Raw genomic sequence first — 26,767 nt, 5'->3', positions numbered from 1 at the left:
CTGACAATATAATACAACCGTTTGGAGGACTAAAGAGAGTGAAGATGTTTTACACACGATGGCACAATGTTTATATTTTCATGGTTCCTGAAAAGTGAGGTTTCTGAATTTACTTTCAGTGTCATTCTGTAAGAGAGAAGGGCAGAATGATTAGAGATAAAACAAGACATTATAGGAAAAGATAACAAGAAAAGACCTGCAGGGCCAAAGTCACTTTAATTTGATGGAAGTCATTCAGTGCTGCGTCTGCAAGGCATGCATACCGATCGTGTGTGTGTGTGTGTGTGTGTGTGTGTGTAAGCACATGGAGCACTTTATTTTTACCGGATATTCAAACACCTGAATAACTTGTTCCACGGCCTTGAAGAGCCCCCCCACACACACACACACGATCCCACTTATGTAACAAACAAAACATGCATAAAAAACCCCACATGGGGGCCATGCAGACATACACTCTCACAACACACCAAACCGTGCAAGAGGACGTCACAAACAGCATGACTGAAGGAAACAGCAGCTTCTGGGAAACAACGTCACAAAGTTCCTTCAACCAGTGACCGTCTGTGGTTTTTCTGTGTGACGGATCGTTTATTTTGTGACTTGTGTGTGTGTGTGTGTGTGCGTGTGTGTGCGTGCTTGTGAAAGAGAAACCCGTCCGGGACATCAGGGGTTAGTCGGAACGAAAAAAGGTGCAAAAAACAGGAAGCACATGGTAGAAAGGCTACACAGCTCACCTCAGAGCCACAGACACACACACACACACGTGTGAGGTAGTTATGTTCGTCATCACATTATTGCAAACAGCAGCCGTCGGCTGCCCCGCTGCATACTTACTTTGTGTACTTTGTACTTCTTGGGAGAAGTATATTTCAAAAGGACACTTGGGATGTAATGATGCTGACTCACCGCCCCAACAAGTCGAAAAAATAATGCCGCAGGGGTGAAACAATCTCGGGCCTCCAAGTTCGGACGAGTTAGGAGTGTGAATGTCTTGGTTACATCACGTTTCGTAATAACAGATGTTAAAGAACAAAGTAATGTACTAAAGTACGTATAATTTAGCTGCCTAAACCTCTACAAAATACAAAAGGCAGGTTTCTCATAATGCAGTCATTGTAGCTAAAGATGCATCCCTTTGAGTGGAGTTCGTAGGGTGCAAATCAAGTCTTCAGAACAACTCCATACGTTGCCTCAGAAGCAGCTTCAAGGCGAAGAAGATCTGACCATGCGTCCCCATCTGGGCAAACAACCAGTATGACACAGCACTCCCACTGAACAAAGTGCTAACCGATCGGGATTCCCAGTCGGTGCTCCAAAAGGCGATCACATCCTCATCGCTGCTGACACAACAGGACGCACAAATCACCACAAACGCCGTGTGAATTAGTGCTCGCTGCTCCGCCAGCGACACAAAAGACATTTCCGCCACTCATGTGGTAAACAAGCCATTAGCTGTTGTTTTTACTGGAACAAAGTCGTCATGAAATATTGCCGTGGAAACCCTCTGTGAAGATACATAAGGGAAGAGGGGGGAGTGACACGGACAAAAATACATAATGCTCATAATGTCAACGTGGGAAGACACACTACACAGAAAAGTCATTCAACGTCTAAGATTGAGTGTGAAGAAGCTTGATTTGGTTACTCCATGTGACCTCTATGGGTTAGTATGTGTTTATTGTGTTTACTTGAACGTGCGTATTTTAGTGCAAAACACAGTCTGTAATCACAGTAGCAGATAGACACGTGTGTGTGTGTGTGTGTGTGTGGGGGGGGGGGGGTTGACTGCAGACGCCTACAGGCATGTTATCTGCAGTATGAAAGGACGCCGGTTCTCTGACACTTCAGTCTGACCGCCATAACTCACAATAACTTGACAGATACAGACCCACAAAGCAGATACTGTATGTGGATAATGTGTGCAATCACAGAAGTGAAGTGAACACGCAATGACAAACACACACGCACACACACACACACAACGGCACTAAATAAAGTCCAGACTGGCCGCCCCGGATGCTCCTCAGCTCCATAATTTATAGTGACTGTGGGACCTGTTTTTGAGGATTTTGGTGGAAGCTTCCAGACCGTACAATGAAGTAAACATACATACACAAATATAAAATTCAGCTCAGTAACACCTGCAAAACCCAAGACAAATGTGTTGGGAGTCAATCATCAGTCAAACCGCTGTAAAACCAGAAGGTCATTCTCTGTTGTATGGGCAGGAATAAAATATATATCAACAAAATAATTGATGTTCCTTTGGAAAGGGCCCGGGGAGTAGGAACTGGCCGGATGGAGAAGTGAGTTTGCAGAACCTCTGTGCACCAAACATGTAGCTGAAACAAGGGTTTGAACAGAAAGAGTGATATTATACTTAAGCATGTGGACTGTTGGAGATACTAGCTGCTACGATAAGCCCTGAATCCCCTAAAAATACTCCAAACACAACTTTATTGGGTGGGATAAGAGTCAGAACATATTCCATGCACATTTGTCCAGAAGGTTTGGACATGACTGAAGCACAAAGTACAGCACAAAACCCATCAGAACCCATCAGAACCCATCAAGCCACGGAAGCGAAAAAAAATCACAAGTGTGTCTTACCTTTGTTGTTTCTCACAGAATTTATGGATTTAATCCGCGGTTTGTGCAATGAGGTCTTGTTAGAGATACGTTATTCGGCGTGAGAGAAGCAAGATGGCTGCTCAGGCCGTCTGTTCAATGAGCCAATCAGAAATATCACCTGACATGTGACACACTACCCGTTTTTCAAAGTAAAAGCCTGTGGAAGCCCAGGATTGCTTGTGCGCCAACTTAGCCGTATTCAGGTAGATTAAACGAATTGACATTGGTGGAATGACCAAAATCTGCTGACCTGACCTTGACTTGAAGAGGTCAAACTTTTTTTGTGTGCAATATGGATATTTTTTTTCAAAAGTAACATATGTATAAACTGATTGTCACACATTATAGCACTTACAGGGGTTGCCCTTTATTTTCTGGAGTTATTCGACTTTTTATCATAGGGTGTGCCATTTTCAGGTGTGGAGGAGAAGGAGAGAGCGTGCGTGTGTGTGTGTGTGTGAGTGTGTGAGAAAGTATGAATACGTGTGGCCGGGGGTTTAACAGGGAGAAGTCCGGAGAGTGGTTTCAGGGGGGACTTGACTTCCTGGTCCGCCATCGACGGCGAGGAGGCCCTCAGCAGTCGATGGCGGTCAAAGGCGAGCGCTGCAGAAGTGTCTTTTCTCGGCGCCTCCTCCAGGAATCCAATAACCTTCACCGAGGCCCGCGATGTTCACAAAAAGGGTTGCTTCTCCAGCTGGGCCTTTGGCACCAAATGTAGAGAAACTGGATAATCCATTTAGGCTCCTTTGTTTCACTCTCAGTCCTCTTTCTCTGCCAGTCAGTTGAGTTTTGTTCCCTCCCCCAAAGCGCTCAGGTGTGACCCTTAGACCCTTCCTTTTCCCGAGGAGGTGGAAAAGGGCCGGCATGAAGAAGCGTGCATAGCAAAATAATATACACCCCTTCTGTCAATAGATCCTCCGATATGCTTTACGCCGGCCCTTTAAGACATTCCAACCGTGGATACATCCTGGTGATGTATAATGCCCCTTCTAGAAGATTCAAGATGCCTCGTCCTGTTGCAGAGTTGCAATTATTGTGAAGTCAGTGTGATACTTTTACACAAGGCCACATTCATGGTTTAAAAGCATTTACTGAAGTTCTTGTCTCATATAGCCATCACTATCTCCACGTCAACTTGATCAGGAGGGACCGCACAAGCGACAATAGAAATATGAACAGAATGGATAAGTAGTTTTAATTTTGCTGTTTTTTTACTGTATTATCAGCATTCAAATGAAAATCAGAGCAGTGATATACTTTTACTGAAATGCAAATATTAATCACATACAGATCATAATTAAAACAGCTGAAGATCACCAGGATAAATAGGACGTGAATATTTGTCAAAAGGAGTTTTCTCCTGATTTTGCCCACTTTGCATCATCTTAAATCTCCAACAGGGACCGCATGCTGTAATTGGACCATTTAAAGCAAGATGGAGAAGGCAGGGGTCTGACTTGTGTGGGCAGCAGGAGTGTTAAGGAGCTTTTAACACCCTTTCTCTCCCTTCACAGCCTCTAAAAGCAACGTTTTCGGTGCTGTGTGTCTGTCTCCAACAGAATGAGGGGCGTCTTGCTGGATGAAGATGAGTCAACCTCGCACTCCTCTCTTGAAGAAGTCCTCCTTTTCCTCTGCGGGTCCATCCCTCCACCTCCTCCTCCTCCTCTTCTTCATCTTCCTCTCTCTTTACCTCAATTGTTACTCTTTACCCATTTTCCATCTATTGGGGAAGCTTTTACTCTACTAGTGTATTCTTAAATGAATGATACTCTTAAGTCTTTCCTTTTCTTAAAAGCAAAGGCTAAAAAAGTGCTTTTTATCTTTTCTTTTCACACCAATGTTGTACCATATTTTATTGTCTGTTTTCCTCCATCTAGACATACGCCTCTCTCTTTGCCTTCATACTTCTTCTCTACATTTCCCTTTTGTTGTCCTGGCTTCAAGACCCAAACTCCGAGCTGCAATTCTGTCAGAGTTCATTTTCCCAACATCTTTTTTCCTTCCACCGATAAACTGGTAATGACACAAGGACCGAACCCATACAGAAAAAGAATTACTCAAACGCTTATTGTAATTGTCAGTTTGTATTTGGGTGCTGGAGATCCCATCATCGTATCCAACTCATCATTCACCCCTCCGTCTACACTCCTCCGCACGCTCACTTTGTTCTTTGTGCCTCTGTCTGTCTGCTTGGATGACTTCATCTTTACTAATGAAACATGTTAGTGACAGAAACGCGCTCCTAATCCGGACCCTGGCTGCAGCGCTGAGCAGAATCACACACAAACAAAGCAGAGCAGAGTTACTGTATCCAACAGGCATTCAGAAATACTGGAGACACCTTGTTTGATTGACACCAGTTGTGAGAGCTGGTCTGAAATTGGTCTGAAATGATGTGTTATTTTTCCATTCACAGTAAAATACTATTAATTAGGCTTCAAAGAATTTTCCTCGTGAAGTATTTGACAAACCTCAAAGATGTTCTAGGCACGTGCATCGGTTTTGTGTTCCTCAAGTCAGGCGGTTCGGGAAGAGTTACTCCGAGACGACTCTGGATAACGCTCCGCCGCTGATGCAATGCTGACGTTAGAGACGAAAGGCAAAGACGGCAATCCCTCCGATCTCGTACTGAGACCCATTGGAAGCACATTCAGAGCAAACAAATCAAATCCACAAACGTAATCTGCTTTCCAGAACACTTAGGAGTAGGAGTGCTGTGTAATACATATATATATATATATATTATATATATGTATTTTCGGTGATATATTATATATATATATATATGCATGCAGCAAGCAGTGATCCTGCCCACTGATCCTCAGGGCAAAAGATAATAACAGTTGTACTGCTGTTCAAACCCTCAACGGACATATTTCATTAGGAGAAGTGTCTTTGCGGTTGTTTATGTGCAGAGTTGAGTTTTAGGCGCAGATGAAAACACGGTGCAATCATAAGAAGTCGTTAATTATAGCCAATCAAACAACTTCTTTTGCTTTTGTTTAGATGTGATGTTCCCTTAACGTTCTCCCAACAGATCCACTCTTCTTGAGAGGCAACTGACGTTGTACTGTATCATGTGAGGCACTAAACTTTCCACCAATGTTGAAGGCTGCAGCATCCAGCAAACATTTCCTTGGATTTATAAAGAAAACACCCACTGTGTATAATGCTGTATATCGACCCTGCTGTGTGGGATAGCAGTAATACACACTCAAGGATTTTTCTTCTTTTTCTCTTAAGATTTTAGGTGAGAGCTGGCCGGTGTCGACCCACACATGGCTTGAATCGGCAGCCATTCACTGCGTGATTGTTACGGACACTTCCCCGACGGTGCTTCTCCTCCCACATTAATGCAGCCAAGGTCACGATGAGTCATCAAAAAGCTAAATGGATTCAGGAGAGAAAGAAAAGAAAAAAAAAGACAAAAGTGATGAAAATGCAGTTTTTCTGGGGCAGATCCACTGCTACGATGCAGTATGCGTTGTGACAAACACAGGTCGGCGTTTACCTCACGATATCCGACAAAGTCAGAGGCCGCACAAGCAACTACACAACCTAAAAGCGTGCCTTTTCTTTCTACAATGGTGAGCCACACAACACAACAAATACTTCTTTTGTGTATTTCTGAGCATGTGTGTAATCCTATTCTCCCCTTGTGTGCGTGTGTGTGTGTGTGTGTGTTGTCCATGGCTCGTCTGAAGGGCCACCAGACAGGGCCATAGTCATAAATTTGCCCAGCCGTAACCGCAGTGATTTGCAAGTTCAGAGAACCATAAACATCAGCACTGAGCGGCCCGCTGCCCTCGGAGGAGGCTAAATTAAGAGCCGAGTGTGTGTCTGCGTGAGTTTGTGAGTGTCGAGTGTGTATGTGTGTGTGTGTGTACATACCTGGTATGTGTGTGTATGAGTTTGCTCAAGGGCATCCCCTGCAGGAGATGAAAGCCCAGTTCGGTGATTGGCCGAGGGTCTGAGGGGTCATTAATCTACGCTGCTCCATTGGCTGTGACGGCCGAGGGGAGGAGTTAGTGCAGCTGGTCAGTTAGCTGCTGTCAGCTTTTTAATCTGGAACATACTTCAATATTAGACGGAGAGCATCACTGCGACCGAACTGGAATCACTACAACACTATATGTCTCTGTCCTGTCCCTTTTAGTTTCTCACTGTAATCAAAGCAAAGTCTCCCAAATAATGTATTTATTGTATTATTTGTGGAAATACAAAATATCTAATGTGAGAAAAGATTTACAAGAAGGTGCTTGTGGAACAGTCCACTTCAACTATAGTTTTTCATCTTTCTCTCCTTCTCCTCTTCACATTCTCTCAATCATTTTTTATATTCCCCCCCACTTTTTTTTTTTTAGCCCTAACCCCCTTTTTTTATAGCTGGAACGATGGACAGTCCAATCTCCTGCGAGATTGTTTTTTTCATAATTCCTCTTGTATTACAGCCGAGGTGGACGGTGAGCTACAGCTATGTCAATAGAAAGCATAGCAGAGAATCGAGAAGGCACACAGCGGTTTCTCATACGGTTGGACCACAAAATTGCCATAAATCCTCCCACTGTAACACACGCTGTGACATCAATGGACCGACACCCATTTGCAGACAAAAGTTGGAATCTGATTGATTCAGACTGAAGGCCTCATGTAAAATCAATCCAGAAAACTGCTTTTCGGAGGTGGCGCCGATCCAGCATGGGGGGGGAGAAAAAACACTGCGAGTAGTTTGGTGAAACTGAGATGAAAAGTCTCCGTTGCCTTCAAGTGGATTCATGAAAAGCACGAGATTTTCGAACCATCGATGAAACCGTTTCAGTCTCAAAGAGCCTTTAGATGACGCTCCTCTGAAATCCCTCAGTGACTATAATGTCTTCCTCTTGTACGTTACATCGCACACAAATCACACATAGAAATGTGGCTACGAGTCGATGTTGCAAACAAAACACTCCAATCCAAAGAGAAACAGAATCCTCCATCTGCATGTGATGTGTTCAAACCGGATGTGTCTGCAACACCGGGACCCAATGAAAACGCTTTCGCTCAGACTGCAGTCCACGAGGTACCGAGAACTACCAACAGCGCTTAGGATTTTATCCCAAGGAGCAACCAAATGGCATTTGGGCCACAAGTTGCTCCTTAGGATAAAATCCTACTATGCGATGAGTGGAAATCTCTCTTCAAAACTCTGTGTTGAGCTTAGAGCCAAATCATATAAATGTACATTTATAATTCATTTTTGAATTACAACACCCTATTTTCGCATGCTTTAATGTTTCAACCTGTCAATGGTCTCAAATAGCGCAAGGAGTCCTAAAGGAATTCTGTGCAACATCCAGCCGTAATACAATAATTCCCTCAGTCTGCAGTCTGCAGGGAGATCGGGGCTCACAGCAGGAACGAGGGAGACAGAGGCGAGACAAGATGAGCCGAGATCGACCAGCAAAGAGAGAGAGAGACGATAGGTGATATGAGAGCGGGAGGGAGGGGGGAGGGGGGAGGGGGGGGGGGGGAGGGGCAAGGGTGAGAAAAGGGAGCAGTGAAAACATTTTAGCGCTGGCAGCGCGACATAAGAGTGGAAGAGGAGTGTGAAGAACGAGAGAGGACGGAAGCACGATGAGGCCGAGAAAGGAGAAGGAGCAAGGATCTCCCCAGAAGTGTCCCTTTGTCTCCTGAGAGGATCAAAGAGACGAGACACGAGGTGACCTTGTGCTCGTCTGTCAGCTCCTCTTGACTGCGGGAGGCCGGGTGTCTCTCCAGGGAAAGAACACACACACACATTATGCAGGATACTGAGGAGAACAAATGTGTGTTCCAGCATTCCCACTCTCACATCCAAACAAAGCAATAGGCATAAAATAAATTGCCGCTCTACACAAAAGCTGTGTTTCCACCTACCGAGGGGAGTAAACAGGAGGGTGCCATATTACATCATAAAGGCTTTTATTGTGCAGATTGGCTGGCGTCCTCACCAGCACAGTCGGTCTTTTCCATCTCTCGTCTGCTCGCAGTATTTTATACAGGAAACCTCACTCGGGTTATTCAACAACAAAAAAAAAAAGGTTCCCAGTGCCATATTTCTTGTTTCCATAGTTAATCAGATGACGGTTGGCGTCTATTTCATCCCGTCAACAACGCGCTCTCCATGCGATTCATTGACAGCAAGAGAAAAATACAGAAATATTAGCAGACATTTCGTATCAACACGCAGTTAGACGTGGTTGGATGCCACATGTCCCAGGGTTATACACTCACCGGGTGTAAACGCTGCTGAAGGAAACTCGATTGATCCGATTCATCACCTCCAGCAGCGACGTTCCCCCCGCGGCGCCGCACACACCTCGCAGGGAATTTTCCAAGCACTCTTTCATCCTCACCCCCCCCCCCGAGCATCCTGTGGAAGGTGTTAGCTTCTCCTCGCACTTCCCACCCTTGGAAGCTGAGGTGGGTCATGCTGTGACATTTTTGTTTGCCAGGTGGGTGTTTATTGAAACTGCGGCGCGGTGAAACGTCGGAATCACACAGCGCGTCCGCCGTGAGGCTGATGGGGAGCCGTGGGAGGGACCACAAGTGTCCTCGCCAGCTGCCGTCTTCCCCCCCTCACCTCCCCCCTTCCGAGAACCCCCCCCCCAGTCCAAAAGCCTTCCTCGCAAAACCGGGAGACACAAGGCGTACTTGGTGTGAGGCTGGAATGAGCGTGTGGAGAGTAGAGATGGAGCACCGCTGATTCTCATCAGCGGATCCTCTCAGAGGCTCAAGTGTGATGCAGCGGTGATTAACATTTTATTCATTATTATTTATTCATTTCTCACCTCAAAACAAGAACGCTCAAAGAATCTAGCGCGCTTCGAAGGGGCGCCGAGCAGATGCCGGCTTGCTGTGGGATTGAATGATTTTAAATGAAGAAATTAGACGTGATGGAGATGGAGTGATTATAGATCTGCAGGATAGCAAAACAAATGAAAAGGTTCGGTTCTGATTATATCCTTCTGTTCTGGAATATTTATTTGGACTACATCTTACAAATCTGTGTGTCAGAAAGATAATCAGAGGAGAATAAAAATGTTTACGTCTCACGTGGGCAAGCTTTTCATAAACATCGTATTGTCTTGCTGGTTAAACAACATAGGGAAGTCCCAGACATTGTGAATGGTGGACGGCTGAAAAGAATAAGTGAAGGAAGTTGTGGGAGAATTGACGGAGAGACACAAGAGCAGTGAACAGAAAGCACAGAAGAAGCAGATGCGAACCTAGAAGACGGAGAGAGGACCTTGTTGTTGTTGGATTGAGGCGGATTTCAGTGCGGAGATCAAGCATTTAAATTATAACCATTATACCTCAATAATAATAATAATTTGTTATTGTCTGTCAGCAGGATTGCAGGAGGACTACCGGCCTGACTTCCATGAACCTTATGGCGCATTGGGATAAGGAAGAAACAGTCACTTTCCTGGCGGATCCAAGTCAGGCGGAGATTTATTTTTCACTTCCTTTAAACGCTCGTCGGGCCTCGACCTCGGCGCTCTGACCTTTCTGTTCACGCTGTGTTCCGGCTGCGTTTCTGTGACTGTTTGAGCACTTTCTTCAGATTAGTTCAGCTGTGGATTTATATTCAGCACTGTGACACGTGCTGAATATAAATCATTCCTCTGAAATGACTCATAACGTGTGGGTTTGCGATCAAAAGTCCATGCAAAAATCTCACTGAAGCAGCCATGGAAGTGAGAGTTTGGATTTAATCACGATAGTTTAGTCAAACTTGGACTCGGCCACGCTGGACTCAGATACAAAGTAAAAACACATTCCTGTCGGCGAGAAATCATTCTCTGCTCGTTGTAACCTTCCCCAAACAACTCTTTACCCGCTAATCCCCGCTCTCCTCCCAACCTGCGTCCTCCTTATTGTCCATTGGATTTTGGAAGCCTTTTTTCTCTCTCCCTGCATCCTCTCTCTCTCTCTCTCTCTCTCTCTCTCTCTCTCTCTCTGCCTGCGTCCCTGTGTCTCTCTTTCGCTCTCTGACCCAGAGGGCCGTGTTTCCCCCCCAAATCCAATCCTCTCTCTTTTTTTTTTTTTTTAAAACCTGCTGTTCCATTTCACTCCCACTTTGTCACACTGCAGTGCACACACAATACCCGCTCCTCCCCCATTTCAGCTCTCTTCTCCGTCTCCGCAATCGGACGTGCTCACAAACATTTGCACAACTGCATGAATACAAAGGGATACAGAAAAAAATGGCTTAATTTGACCTTCGATCAAATTTGATACTCTCGGTTGGATTTACGCACAAACGCACACAAACGCACACATCTAACACTCTCCCGTTTTGCTTCTTTCGACCATCCATCATTGCTTCACTGACTCCGCTCAACCTCGGCTCAGAACCAATCACACAGAGGTTAGGGACTAACTGAGTGCTTGTGGGTGTTTTTGTGTATGTGTGTGTGTGTGTGTGTTTTGATGTGTGTGTCAGACAGAGGGAGAAAAGCACCACATGCTTCGGGGGGCGGCTCGTGTAAAGTCCGTTTTGAGCAGAGTTGAGTGAGAGGCAGAACACTTGTGACGGTACCGATGGGTGGGGTCGAGGGTCGCAGCCCTCTCTGTGTCGGTGCTTTAGAAATATCATTCTCACATGTAGGCTGATGATGGATGCTAAACTGGAATTAAATCAAGGGAGAGTTTCTTACAAAGCGCGTTACACAAAGCCCTCTAGTGTTAGTGAAAGCTTTTGCAAAAAATGATAGCAGTACTGACATTTATTTCATCTTTATTTCAAATAAATAAGAGTAAGTAGAGAATGAAATTACTGTGAAACAAGGCTAAAACAGATGTACGTATGTGGATGCTCAAAAGCTCTACGTCATTTTATAAAATGATAAAATAGAAGATGAGCGGAGTAGTGCGACTGATGTCTACATGATGTCATGTTCAAGGACCACGTCCCAAAGTGCTGTTCCTCCCTTTGCCCGTCTGGGCCATGAAAGGAAAAATGAAGGACTGTTCATTAGCAACCAAAAAGCAGACCACTGCAAAGTCAGTTATTCAGCTTCTCCTCTGGTGGTTGCCTTTGTACCCATATTATGAATTATCGTGACTTACAGTAACTGCATGTTTAAGTTTTTTGGTCTCCAAGCTATGGTGCTTAATGAAGTAAGTAAAGATGTCAGTTACTAAGCCTGACATTTTTGAGCAAATCCTTTTCTCCGGTATTTAATGCCCTCGGGGTCAAATTCACCGTTTGTCACATTATTACCTTCCCCCCGAAGCTTAAGTTGGTTACAAAAGTTCAGGCAGCAACGGCCTCCATTTGCTCGTCCCAAGTCCTTTCACTGTTGTTTGAGGAAGAGAGCAGCTCCGGTCTGTATCCACTGGTTGGGGTTTGCACCACAGGGCAGACAGATGTGCGTGACCACCTTCACCCTCTCTGAGCTCATGTACAGGGGCAGCCAGATACTCTCCTCCGAGGCAGCGGACTGAGCAGCAGACTTCTAGGATCAAAGGTACAACACGCAAATGAATCAGTGGATTTATCAGCTCTCCCTGAAAATCCCCCTATGAAGGTACGTTTTTAGCATTTAGCTAAATTGTTTCTTTTCTGGTTGAATCGGTAAATCTATAAAATATGAACCACTGTTAGTTCCGTGATGTTTAAAAAAAAAAAATACACACATCAAACAAAACAACAACCGAGTTTCTTTGGAGGAAATATCAGAACTCCGTATTCCGTGTTTTACACAATTTTGGTTGTTAGAGCGACCGAAGAGCCAACCGACGCGTACCTGTGAAACCCAGGCCATGTGGCAAGGCGGGACAGCCGACACGCTGGGAGAGTCATGTTGATTCTCACAAAGATGGACGCCGTCAAAACTGCAACCTTCCAGCTGGAGGCCTCCGACCTGGAGAAATGACGGAGGGGAAAGGCGTGAGAAGCTTTAAAGGGAGTCAAAGGGTGGCAGGGTCCACTGTCTCAGACTGTCCACTGAGAAGGAAAAAAAAAAGAAAGAGGGAGAGGAGAGTTTGCAAGCAGCAGATTATAAACAGAGGATGGACAAAGGTGTGGTGAGGTGTGAACACATGGAAGGAGGGAAATAGAGAGGAAGGAAAAGGAGTCGGATGGATGAAAGAGAAATGTAGAGCAGCAGAACAGCAGAAGACACACATTGCTGACACCAGATTAACTATCACGGTGTAGGTGCGAGAGAGTGTTTAATATGAATAAATTCAGGCATGTGACTCAGGGATTTGACACAGCAGAGCAGACAATAAAGGGAACTCTGGCGTCAAGTCAGACATACACAGACAACTCCCGAATCACCATAATCTGGGTAAGAAAAGGCAAGAGAGTGAGCGAGAGACGGATCCTGAAAAAGCTTCATTGTGTGTGTAAAAGACCACATTGCTTCCCAACAATTATCCCCTTTCTCTTTCTGCGTCAGATGTCTGAGTATTTCCCTTCCCTCCCCGCAGCTGCAGCTTCATTTTAAGCACCCACACCCTTCTCCTGTCTCTGTGTGTTTCATCAAGTGCAAGTCAAGGCCGTGCCAACTTGTATTGGCATGACAAGAAAGGAACAAACTGTCGACAAGTGCATCGCCCGTAAATCAGAGCATGGAAGGGAAATAAATAAAGTCACATACAAGAATATTTGCATTCAATACTCACACTGAGTGTGTGAATTTGTGTACATCAAAAGGTTGAATAAAGCAGTAGACTCTTCTGTGTTATGCAGAAAACTCTCTCTTTTTCCGAGGCCCTTCAGTAATTCCTTCTCATCTGTAGTCTAATCTTGCAATATTAACTCCAGACTATCGCTCAGCAGAGGTGCGCCTAGTTGAAGGCGCGGGTGGGAGTGGTGCGCGTCAGCGTGCATGTTCGGTAGAACACTGTGTGTGCTTGTCATATTTCTACCTTGACTTGTAGCTTGGCTTGTGCAAGAGGACTCCTCCACGATGAGACAAACACCAAGCTATCCATAGAACAACCCATGGACCTAAAACCACAACAAACAAAAAAAGATCGTTACAGCGTGGGGAATCTTTCTGTGTCCCAGAGAGCCGTCGATATTACCTGGAAGTTTCTTGTCTCAAAGCGTTGAGGAAGGTGTCCGGGTGGAAGAGCTCTGATAGGTCCAGGGTGTCCGATAGAAGAGCTTGTCTGCCTGCACGCTCCACCCAGCTCTGCATACAGAGAATGAAACATATGGACTCGCATGTTATAGAACTAAAACACCCGGCATTTAAACACTTGAGTGTCGCATCATTTTACACCAGAGTCCAGTCATGTATTACATCAATGCGAGATAATAAGAATGTGGTTGTGAGATTTTTCTTGGGTTGAAGGTGTGAAATTTGACACAAAAAAAGATGACTATAAACACAATAATTACTCAATACTTCACCATGTCAGCACAAACATTGAAAGTTTGTATTATATTTGGCTCTTTTAATGTGTCATGGAGGACACTTATCTGTCAGTGTGAATTTGTTAATGAGATAAAAAGGGTTACAAAGGGACACAAAGTCAATAATAATGTGTGGCCAATAGAGTATTTAATGTCCCTTCATCCTTTTATCACCACATCAACAAGCTGATAAGTAAGTACCACAATTACCTCCTAATGGGAATACAGTGCTGGCACACACACACAGATTCTAGTGCGTGTGTGTGTGTGTGTGTGTGTGTACTGTATGGTTAAGACATAGACAGGCACATGCTAAGACCTCAGATAGAATCCTCTGAGCCCTTTCCGATGTGGTGATCCCGACTTCATTCAAGGACAACTGCTTTGATCATGTAAGCAGCCTTCTGCTGTTTCACTGCACAATCTAGTTGTTGATAGTTGTGAAAGGCACAGCTCAGGATTGAACCTGATAAGATATCTAGCAATACAATCTTAGTACGTCCATTTTCCTTTTCATTTTTTTGGACAAATGCAGAGTGGCACAACAACTGATTTCCCCTTCGTTTTACACTTACTGCCAAGCGTATCATGCTGCATAATCCTGTATGGCTGCACTAGCCAGATTTTGGCCTTGAGAGTTGGCCTTGAAAGTTTTGATCTATTCTGAGCCCTTTTTAGCATTTCTGTTTCTAACCGGTAGGCAGTTTTCTTTAAATCACCACGGACACTCGGGCATTTTCGAGGTCAGCTGAAGAAATGTGCTGACAAATAGAAGCAGACTAAGCAAACATTTGATGCAATCTCTAATATAAATGGAGTCCTTTTTTTTTAACCACGTCATGAGTCTTCGCTGGCTTTAGAGATAAGTTTGGTTGAGCATTACGCAGAGAAAAAGCAAACAAGCGCAACAAAAACCACGCGGTTCCATTAGGAGGCAGATACACATGCACGCACAGCGATGCCTCGCGTATTCATCTGCATCTGTGAGCATGCGAGCGTTTTCAAGGTCGTCCGGGGCAACACCGCTGTGGCGTTGGCACTTCTCTTCTTCGGCAGCAGCTTTGTCCGCCTGCGCCTTTATTAGGGCTGATTAGCCAACAGGACTTAGACACTCTGCTAACAGAGATATCCCTCAGTGCTCGTTGGCAGAAATAGACAGTTAAGGACGCCGCAGCCTCCAGACGGACGCACACACGAAGACGGATGGAGTGCAGTCGGGGACGCGGAGGCTAGCAGGCAGGGAGAGATGGTACGCAGATAGGGAGTCATGCACACAAACAGATGGGCGGGCAGGCAGGCCGGCAGACAAGACATACACAAGCGGCGAGGCTCGCCCACATGAATAACAAAATGCATCAAATTCCTATAAAAATAAATAATGTCAGAGTATGTGTGTGTGTGTGTGTTTTCTGGTTTGCCAGAACATATTGAGGTAGGCGTAGAGGCAGACACAGTCGATAAGAGTTACAGCCAAAACCTTTTTTTTTTTTTTTTTTCTGGCACCAACTTAGAGCACACACTTCACAGAGCCTCATGCGTTCATAGAAAAATCAGCTTTTATTTATTGAGCCCTTTTTAAAACAAAAACAAAACATGTCTGGCATGGGTTTGGTCAACACATTTCCTCAGTCAGTCATGAATAATTTAAGTCAGGAGCCAAAAAGTATTTACAGTGGTCCTCGGACCAAGTTTCAGAAACAGGGCAAAGGTCCCTCTGCCAATTGTGGCACATCCGAGGTGAAAAGTGCCGTTTTGAAGCCAAATCATTCTAAATGTGTCGCCCTGTAATATTCATCTCAACAGGGAAACAAGACTCTCAGTGTGATATGAATGCATAACGGATTTAAATGGATCCCTCAATCAGTATATCGATGCTGATTAGACAAGTCTTGGGCCTCTTAAGTCCTATTCCTGTGAGAGCACAAAAGGTTCCCATGGACATCTGTTTTTTTTTCCCTTTTCAGAAAATGCCAGGACTACTAGTTATCCCACAAAATCTATCCATAAGCCCCCAGAAGCAGCTCTGTAGGAAGTCCTGTTCCTGGAGGAATATCTAACTAAACCATGCCACTCATCACAAACCAGATTCCAAATCATTTAGAAATGTTTGACATGAAAGAAAAATTGTTTTCCCATGATAATCTCTTTGTAAAATGATCATTTAGATTGTTTTGTCTTATTCCATGTACATACGAGTGTATGTTTGTGTCTATTTCATCCAAGTATTCTGTGGGAGCCTGAAGGAGAAAGGGACGCACACTGCACACACACACAGTGACAGATGCAAGGGCAGTATGTATATTAGAATAAACACGTGGATGTGTTACCTGTATGGCAAGAGCTCGTGTTACCACAGCTCTGAGGTACAGCATCGGCTCCTCTGGCCCCTCCCATTTATTCTGCCACGTTAAAGGACACTGAGGCAGAGCGAAGCAGGGGTAGAGAGGCATAAAAGTTATTTGGGGCAATAATAATAAAAATACAAAACATAAAAGTGTCAGCAAGAAGGCAAAGTAAAGCATAATGTTGTAGCTGTGGACATGCTGCAGTTATTCAGCCATTTGCTTCGATGAGGCTGCTGCGTGGTCGACTGAATATGCCTCTCTTTCACTTGCTGGACGCTATCTGTCAACCCAGAGAGCAACAGCCACGAGATGCAACAGAAGTGTGATACAGTTCCTATAACTCATTCCATCGGTTCATCCATGTGCCTTCACCCTTTGTCGAACACTGGAAGAAAAAGGCTTTAGGTTTTACTGCCTCAGTGATTTGGCAGAACTCTCTTCAATGATTTTCTTGAGATTAGTGTGACTGTGAAGTGGTGTGAGAGATTAACCACACGAGGATAATATAAAAACAGAATTTGTGTAGTTTGAAAAAAATACAAAAGGCAGAAGAAAACTTCCCTCAGGGGACAAGTGTTAACTCTGAAGCAGGATGGAACTGTTAAACAGAGATCAAACACTGTCGAACACAAACATGTGCACAGTTATGCGCTGTAGGAGATTCAGGATTAAGAATTTGATGTTATTCAAGCTTGAGAGTCCTAATGGAACTTGAAGGCACGTTGCATGACTCCCAGCTGCAAGTCAACCATTCATTTACTTTCCTGCTGTGTGTGTGTGTGTGTGTGTGTGTTACATTTTCAAATGTATCAGTGTCAATGATGCCAGAAAACAAATGTAGTTTCAGGGATATTGGCACAGCATATCAGATATGAAGTATAAGTTATATAAAAAAAATGTACAACCACATGTACAATGTATCTGCAAGACAAATGAATAGTGATTTGTATGAAGATTTCTCCCTGGTACAGTTGAGCCAAACAGAGGTATTGACTACAGAGACAAATAAAGGTTTTTGTGCCACTCTGTGGACATGTTTATTTCTGATGTACATTCCAACATGGGGGTCTTCGGGGGATTGACTTGCATGAAAAGAGTTTGAACTGGCTAATTGAGGAACTGCAATTTTCCCTCATTTACGTATTGGCTTCATTTCTCGGCATCAGAGGAAGCCGCTTGGTATTGACGTGCTAATTATTACCATTGGCACAGAAAGAATCCCTGAGACTGGAGATTGTTGAACCTCAAATCAAAATGCCAGTCTCCATGTCCCGATTTTAACAACCTTTCCAATGACTAAAGCCAGTGGTGATATCTATTTCTGTTTCGCAGAACCGCTCTCTTCTGATGCTTGGGTAGTTTCCAAGTATCTAATTATTTTGTACTGCGAAGCTGAGGAGAGGGGCACTGGAGCCGATCTCTTCAGCGCTGTGCCTGCCATACTTTCATTAGATTACAACCCCCGAATGGGCCATTTTCCAAAATGCATCAATCCCATCAGTAGCCCGCTCTGTTCCTCCTCTCTAGTTCAAACAGGGCTGATCTGCGATGGTTGGTTAAAACCGAGCCTAACTCATAGTGTCACATAGGTGGAGACTGCAAGCTTTACAGTGGTATCTAATATTGTCCATCAGATGTTATATATTTATCATCACGTTGAAAATTCTCCTGGTAGTACGTTTTTAAAGATACTCCAGGCAGTTTCAGTTTGATATCTTAGAAACAGGCCTGTGCTCCTGTTTTGATTTGTAACTCATCATCCTCTAATATTATGAAACAAACAACCCTGCAAAAGGATGTACATCATATACAGACAGACAGGACGTCTTAAAATGGTCCAAAACCAGCATCAAGGAAGAGAGCTCACTCGTATTGCATAGAGGGAAGTGTTTCAACAGTTCAATTAAAGAGGGATAACCTCGTTAAAAGGGGACTGAGAGCTCATTTTTTTTACAAGCTGAGTAGTTACAGGAGTAGGGCAGCTGTAATGCACTCTGAGGGGTCCTCATTTGTGGAATCTTAAAAAGAAACATGGCCGCCATGCATGTTTGAAATCGTGTTTGCGTATGCTTGGTTTACTGTGACCATCAGCACGGATTTAGCAGGTAAAACAACAACGGTGGATTGGATGAAAGTCTTATGTCTTATATAACGCATTGCACAAGGAAACACAATTTAATGCATTGACTATTACTTCGTAAGTTATCATATGCGTGATTTTACACATTTTCTGTATTACGGTATATATGGAATATTGGTTTAAACTCACAAAGCCAACGGACTGGCAGCTAACACATTTCATAGCTTTAGAGTTACTGCTGATCGTTGTGAAAGAGTATTTTAGAGAGGAGAGAAACCAAGAAAAAGATAGAAGAGACGAAGAGTGGAGAAAGTTGTCTGAAAGTTGGCCTGCTGATTAATATAAAAAGAGAGAGGAGGCAAGCAGTGGAGAGGGAATCATGCCTAAGGCTGCTCTCCGGAGATTACAGACATAGAAGAAGCAAAGGGTTGATTGTGTATCTCCTCCCCCCTTCCTCACCATAATCCCTCTGTCCTCATCTGAGTCAAAGGAGGACACATGCGATGTCTGCTAGATGTCTACAGTGCCAGTCAGAACACTTGTTTATTTCTGCTTTCTTACCTCTTGATTGAGGAGGGCAGTGGCCAGTTTTTGGACTTCGGGGGTTAGCAGTTGGGTCCCTCTGATGACTTTACTCATGGCAGCCAGGGATTGGTGAATACTCTGTGACAACACGTACAGTTTAGCAAACACACCGCGCCTGTATTTTAGAGCATTGGTACCTGGGGAGTTATTTGACGTCTCGTCATTTGATTGCTGGGAACTGGTTCATTGCGACTGCTGATTGACTGATACATTTTAATCTTATTACTTTGCTCTGCAGAACAAATCAAATAACTCGCACTGACGAAATAATTCACTACACATCCAAATAGGCTTTAACACACACCCAAGATAACAAGGCAATAAAAAATGAAAATGCCCATCCTAGGAGATAAATTACATTATCTTTCAGTTTACAATTCAAACTTATCTCATACATCTTCATGAAGAAAATCCCATTTTTCCTAACTCTTTCTGTGTTAACGTATCCATTCTCATCGACTTTCCTCTATGCTGTTTCACGAAAGCGTTACGAATGTTCTGTAAAAACCCACCCAATGACAAATTTCCCTTTAAAAAAATGTAATGCGCTGAAACTTATGTTATTGTTAGCACTTATTATCTGACACACCTGGACCAAGCGGATGGCGTTGAACTGCTCCAGAGTGATGAATGACAGGACGGGTGACCCCTGACCTTCGGTAGGTGCGGCCACTTTCTGATGGATCAGAGAAGAACCCTGACAGGAGACGGAAAAGAAAGGTACATCGATTTTTTTTTCACATACATTGCAGCAAACACAATTGGATATTGGTCATTCTAAGGGACTCAGAGCTTAAGATATTCCCGGTTGTGCTTCACTGTAGGATCACTATATTATAGTACGATTGCCTTTATTAGCATTGCTTTATGTCCCTTGGATCTATGAAACAGTCCACTCAAATGACCCACTACACAGAGAGTGTAGACACAGTATTATTGAGAGTAAGACGTATAATGCACTTTGTAACTGCTGCTGTGCTTCAGCGTGCTATCGGTTCTTAAATGCTTTTCTCAATTACGACTGTATATCTTTCCATGGGTCCCCGTGGGTTACTTTATCTCAACGCTCAGAAACTAAATTGTTCCGTTCTTGGTTCTTTAATAACAGCAAGATGTAGCTGAGTGGGAATTCTCCCACTTTCTGCAGTGTAAACTAAGGAGACTATTTTTTTGTGTTAAAATTGAGTTCTACTGTAAGTGCATCAATTGCTTGTGTCTGTAGTTGTGCGTAAATACACATATATAATGTAAAAAAACAAATGTTTGTTGGAATTTGCAGCAGATGATAAGAGGCAGCAGAGGAGGTTGAGGATGGAGAAATGGAGACATGAAGAGAGTAAAGATATGAGACAATTACAAATAATAACAAATATGGTAGGGTGGAATTAACCTGGACTACACCTCTGACCCCCCCGCCCTCTTAATCCACGCTACATTAATATTTGTCTAAATAAAAAACTAAATATCTACACTCACCCAACTCTCTCTCACACACACACACACACACACACACACACACACACACACACACACACACACACACACACACACACACACACACACACACACACACACACACACACACACACACACACACACACACACACACACACACACACACACACACACACACACACACACAGACAGACAGACAGACAGACACACATCCAGAAGTAGATTGTGATCTGTGGGAAGCTAGATGCTGATACAAAGGCAACAATTAACAGTCAATCATTCTCTTCTCAGTACAAAACAACCCTGAGAGAGAGAGAGAGAGAGAGAGAGGGGGGGGGGCAAATGAGTGAAAAAGAGAGGGAGAGAGTGTGTGATTTACAGCATGAGTGTGAATAAAAGAGGCACAGGGAGAGAGGGAATATGGGGGCTAAATTATTTAATGTGGAGGTAGATGTACTTTTGATTTGAAAAGGCGCTGGTCTCTAAGCAACCGCACAGGGCAGTGGCACCCGATGAGGCCAGGCAGTGGCTATCACACAAAGTGGGTGCTCAATTACACCCAACTTATTTCAAATTAGCTCTCATTACTTCTAATTAAGAGTATTTATTGCTGCCCAACAGACAATGTAAAAAAAAAAAAAAAACATTGTTTAAAAAAACAACTACCAATCAATACGTGAATGCCAGTGCTACGAGTGTGAAAACAGACATGTTGGTATGTAGCAGATAGTGTGAGTTTTTTGTCAAATACGTGCAGAAAAGATGAGGTGGAGAATAACTGACCTGGTTGAGTTTCTTCCACAAGTAAAGGACGGGAGAGAGTCCATTCGACCAGAGCTCCCTCTCGAACTTTGAACCCGTTGCTACCGAGCGGCTCAGCACACGCAGTTGGTAAATAACCTGTGAGTCAATAAATTATAAACACAACAAAATTATTCAATATCGAAAAGGCGTCGCAGTTGTTCAGGGGTTCCTGAAATAACAACCCAAGTGTTTTCTCATGATCCAGGTTTTGTTAAAAACAAGAACAATATGAATGCAATAAATAAGCAGTTTTTCAAATTTCACACAGCTGCATTGTGTGATTAAAATGAAAATCACTGTTTATTCTTAACGTACGGTAATAAAATATAATTGACAACTCTGGTGGCTACTCTGACTTTCCGAGAGCATAAAAATACTGACCCGCAAACATATCCTCTAACAGCTTCTTACACACCTAATTAAGCATGCTTGGCTTCCGGCATTGAATGGTGCTTTCATCATAACTTAGTGTGTGTGTGTTAGTGCTGAACAGATGACTTCATTACATGTGTGTGTTGTGTAGAAGGCAACACGTCTGATGAATGCCTTTCATTTGGTCCAGGAGAACTCTGTGCTAACACCTGCTTTATCTTATTTGTTCAGGAATGAAAGTGTGGGTATGTGTGGGTATGTGTGTGTGTGTGTGTGTGTGTGGGTATGTGTGTGTTTGCGAGAGGGAGGCAGCTGAGGATGGAGATTGGAAATATATTAGGTTTGAATGTTCAAATGGATTTGAATATATTAAGATTATCTGTAGCAATTACAACTGGGCAGCAAGCGTATTTACCATCACAACAAATTGGGAAGAAAAAGTTACCTGACAACGTCTATGTGCAAGAGAGTTCAGTTTGATTCCACTGAATTTAGTGAGGACTTTCCCTTTCAATGTGATCCTTGTGGTTTCAGAGTCTTTAATCATGCGACTATTTCTCATGGTTTTGGGCAAGGTGCCGTTCAATAAAGAGATTTAATGAGCAGCAAGAAACACAAGCACAGATTGTGTCATACCCAAAGTTAGAATGCTGCCATCACTGAACATAAATGTTTTCAGAAAGAGTTAATGTATTGAATGGGGAAGACATGAAAACATACATCTGTCCGTAAATCCAATGTAATCCTCTGTAGACACCTCTGGGTCATTGACACTAAGCTTACGCAATCATTTTAAATGGCATCCATCAACACAGCTTCATTCCGAGTGTGTGTCTATGTGTGTGAGAGCCCAACCCCACATATAAATAAAATGAATATTTATGAAAACATGAGCATAAATAATACAGACCACACATGTTGTCATTGGAATTATTGTTTGAATATGAAGTAGAGTGCAAACAGACAGGCAGCCAGAAACTCTTAGCATGCGTACACGCGACGCCGACCCCGTGTCTGCATGCTGAGCAAACCCAATGCACTCAAATGTCTAATCTCACACTTTCGGCCAGTCCAACGTAGTCCAACGTATTATTGTTTTCTCTATTTTAAGACTGCTGATCATTAAGCTATGTGTTAATGTTACATTAATGCTAAAACGCAGTGAGTACAATATGGAAAATAACCTTGATAGCAATAAAAACAGATGGGATATTCACAGTGATGGATTGCACATATTAACTCGGCAAAGTGAAGTGTATTTCATAGTGAAATAAATGGAATCGGATGGCTGTCTAGTAAAATCCTTTCACCTTGAATTGAAGTCCTGACACTGAAATAAACTGCTTTTATGTCTCCACGATGAAGGTGGTTCCCCTGACATTACTGGGGTTGTGGGATTCTTTGAGGGGTAGCTACACATACGTATCAACTCACACAATCAAAGACAAAAATATAGAGTGTAGACAAATCAAGAGAAAAAACCCCAGAAAAAACAGAGAATGTAACCTTAAACAGTTTCAACAATCTGGCATATGTAACCCAAACAAAACATTAGTAGATAAATCCCTTTTCTGTACAAAGAGCTTTCGATTCAGTGCTAAAGTGTAAACGTGAGAGGCCAAGACTTCAATTGGACTCAGAACTGTTTTAAGTTTAACAACCATAATCTGATAATCAAAAACGTTTTTCTTAGCGCTCATTTAGGAAGTCACGGTCTTATCCTGGTTGAGGAGTGCAAGGTCAGAGGGCAACGCAGAAAGTGCCAACCAGGGAGACACAGTTCTGATAAGGATGAGAGTTAGAGACTCACCATACAACACTCACGCTTTGTTCCTTATGTTACATTAATGTTAGGAGACCACACATTGGATGTGATTGGGTCTTGTATTGCGGCGGGAAGACCTGCTCCTCCTCAACGCCAGTTTAGGGCCAATAGAAATATTTTCTTCTATATCTAACAAGTACAAAATCCCCATGTGTTTCTTTCAAATCCAAACTGACCAGATCCAGGTTCACTTCAGTCAATATTTTCATTAGGAGGGATGTTTTTTTTTCATGCTTTTATGTAGTTAGCAGACTAGTATTGCTGTGTGTTAAAAATGAACTGTTGTATTGTAACATGAGACAATTGCAATAATATGAGACATTGCATTGAGTTAAAACTATGATTTTACTAAACAATTGAAATGTGCCCCGATTGGTGGTGGTTCGATTTGCTGATGAGCACAAGATACTCCCAGAACACACAATAAATACAAAGCAGACGGATACATTAGAGAATGTCTGTCATTTATCAAAAAAGTGCCTAATGATTATTGGAATTATATTTTGATTATTGTCCCATGTCGAACACAAATAACGTGAGATGAATGATAATTGCTTCTCTTTTCATTCAGTATCAATGCACCCACATGTCTGGAGTGGTTTGGACAGAGTGTGTTTCTCTGTGTGTAATGGTATGCTTCGAAATGTGCATGTGCATGTGCACTGATAAATGTGCTTCTGTGTGCTCATGCTGCAGTATATTATTTGATGTGCCTGTTAGTTTGTGTGAGTCTAAGGAAATACAAATGGGAGTGTGTGTCTTCAAGTTCACATCACTAAGCATTAGAGGAAGAGATGGAGGATGTGGTCTTTGTGTTTATGTGTGTGCATGTTTGTGGGAATAAGCAAGTGACTTTGTGTGTATGAGAGTGTGTGCGTGTGTGTGTGTGTGCACCTGGGAACTGATGATTCTCTGGGAGGATCGCTCTATGTTGGCAGGCAGACCAAAAAAGGCAGGTCTGTCGTCCTCTGGGAGGTTCTCTATTACGCTGCGGTAGTCCTGGGAAAACACGGCGACATACTGTAAAGGTCACACAGAAATCTTCATGCTCATGCGAAGAGATGGAGTATGTGAGTATACTGCCCCTTTTCATCACGGCTTCATTACGCAACATTTTGGTAACAGATGGTAATAAACTGAAAAATGTGAAACGTGTAGTATGAGTATGCTTGTTAGAATGCTATGTGGGAGTAAAAGATTATTATATATTATTATGTGTGTTGTTTGTATGACAGAGTCTCTAAAGATGTACATTTGGCACAAACAATCCTTTTAAATTCTAAAACTGAACTCATGCTTAATACTGACTGTTCAATTGATTTAAACAGTATTTATCTTCCATATTGGCGTTTGACTTACCAAATGGTCTCTTGATTGCTTGATATCTGATGAACTGTTTTGGACATGTACGCTCCCTTATTCTTTGTACATACTAAGCTGCATTAATGGAATGTAAAGAAATTGGATAACCAACCCAATTTTATAAACTTAATACTTAACATGTTTGTATTAATTTGTAGTGGAATAACATGAACTTGTACAACTTCAATACTGACCAAATAAAAAATACATAATATTGTCAGTGAAAAGCTTGGGTGCAACAATTGGACCCAACCTAATTGAATTATTTCTGCTTCTTTGCCAGTACCTGTCTGTGTTAAACCACCTGACTCATCCTCACAAACCTACCAATAGTGAGCAAGAGTTTGGGAGGCTGATCTGTGGTGGAAAGACGCGCGTTCCCCCTCTGCTCTTCCTCTGACCAGCTGAAAGGGAAGACGAGAGGAGACGAGCGGAGAACAACTGCTCCAAGTAGGAGCGCAAGATGCGCAGGTCGGAGGGGTTGTCGATCCGTCCACCATAAATTGCACTCTCCAACAGGCCATGGACAAACTCCCACTGGAAAGATTTGCCACCTTGGAGATACAAAGAAACAAAGCCAGAAAGATTTCTTTAAAGGTGTAATGAGTGCACACAGAACTAATTAACACATTGAGGGAGATGAAACAAGGGCTCACACATACATATACGTATATATGTATATAAATACTGCATATGCTGCAATGCTGTGTAGTCTAGGTCATGTTCTTTATGGGGGAGATGGGGGGGGGGGGGGTTGAATCAAAGAGGTAATGAACTGAAGAACCTGCAGATTCCAGTTCCCATTACCATATGTGCTGCAGAGCGCAGATCAGCCCTCCTACCTTCAAAAAGCCTGTCAATGATTTCAAAGCCAGCACGAAGGTCCGCCATAGAAAACTCATAGAACTTGGTCCAACCCTAGATAAAGCAAAGAGGAGGGGGAATACAAACATTACACTGCATTACTACCTTTACAATAGTCTGAATACCTCAAGTATCAATTCATTCATTTCAGAATTTTACCACCCTATTGATGCAGTATTATTTACATGACAGCAACGCCCATGAAATCGAACACTCAAGCACCAGGAAAGTAGAGACAGCTGATTCTAACTAGAAGAAAGTGTGTTGGAAGCCAATATATCTTCTGAGCTAATCTCATTTGTGTTTCTCATTTTGAGAATAACTATCCACTGTGTCTATTCGCACTACTTGAGAGTGTACAATCACTTTAGCACTTCCAAATACATCTTATTGCCTCTGTAATGATCAGCTCAAATTGATCTTAATTGATCATTTTGGTAGCCCAGCCATCACGTTTTTTGTTATACAGCACCGACATAAACTCCCTTAATAACCTGATGAAGAGGAATCAGCAGTGGCTGCTGAGTGACAGTTAGTTTTGTTCGACTGTTCAATTGGTCTGGCGTGGTTTAAAGAAAAGATAATCACAGAAGCCATTATTGAGTGTGAGGGGAGTCCTAGTTTGTTGCATTTCACTGCATCTGCTCACTAAGGCTGAAGGTGCATGTGAGCAGTGGAGGAAACTGTGTCGACATGTTCAGTAATTCTATGAATGAATAGGAGGGTGTTATTTGTTCAGTCATTTTGTGCTCCAGTGTGTATTCCCAGACAGTGGGGCATGTTTCTACTACATTTGATAAATGTGATTAAATATGTATGAGTGCGATTTCAAACTGGGCTCATGCATCTATGCATTTGTTACAGAGCTTTGTACGGGTCTTATCATGGTGTGTGTATTTGTCTTCAATTACTTTGTAAGCAGTTATTGTGAACTAGTTACATATTCCACAGAAATAATTGGTCACTTTTCTTGTTCTCCTATGCCCATCAAACAAAACCCACTACCCACACCCACACCCACACACAAACAGAAAATGTTCTGT

The 26,767-nt window shown here is 43.1% G+C and overlaps 1 protein-coding gene across 1 annotated transcript in view; it reads right to left on the bottom strand.

Moving 5' to 3' along the window:
• Positions 1-11,381: 11,381 nt before the first annotated feature.
• dync2h1 (dynein cytoplasmic 2 heavy chain 1) overlaps positions 11,382-26,767 on the bottom strand; it is an 83,619-nt gene continuing 68,233 nt past the window's right edge. Inside the window, exons 86-96 of the mRNA XM_037463853.2 lie at positions 25,703-25,778; positions 25,188-25,414; positions 24,393-24,497; positions 21,281-21,397; positions 19,632-19,739; positions 19,019-19,120; positions 16,360-16,449; positions 13,699-13,808; positions 13,540-13,621; positions 12,411-12,527; positions 11,382-12,119 (exon numbers count right to left, since the gene is read on the bottom strand). Coding sequence (XP_037319750.2) covers positions 11,958-12,119; positions 12,411-12,527; positions 13,540-13,621; positions 13,699-13,808; positions 16,360-16,449; positions 19,019-19,120; positions 19,632-19,739; positions 21,281-21,397; positions 24,393-24,497; positions 25,188-25,414; positions 25,703-25,778 — 1,296 coding nt within the window. The 3' untranslated portion in view covers positions 11,382-11,957. The remainder of the gene's footprint in view (positions 12,120-12,410; positions 12,528-13,539; positions 13,622-13,698; positions 13,809-16,359; positions 16,450-19,018; positions 19,121-19,631; positions 19,740-21,280; positions 21,398-24,392; positions 24,498-25,187; positions 25,415-25,702; positions 25,779-26,767) is intronic.

Source organism: Pungitius pungitius, chromosome 3 (genome assembly GCF_949316345.1).
Source record: "Pungitius pungitius chromosome 3, fPunPun2.1, whole genome shotgun sequence".
Taxonomy (NCBI): Eukaryota; Metazoa; Chordata; class Actinopteri; order Perciformes; family Gasterosteidae; genus Pungitius; species Pungitius pungitius.
The sequence above is the reverse complement of the archived record's forward strand: the minus strand, read 5'-3'. Positions and strand labels throughout refer to the sequence as shown.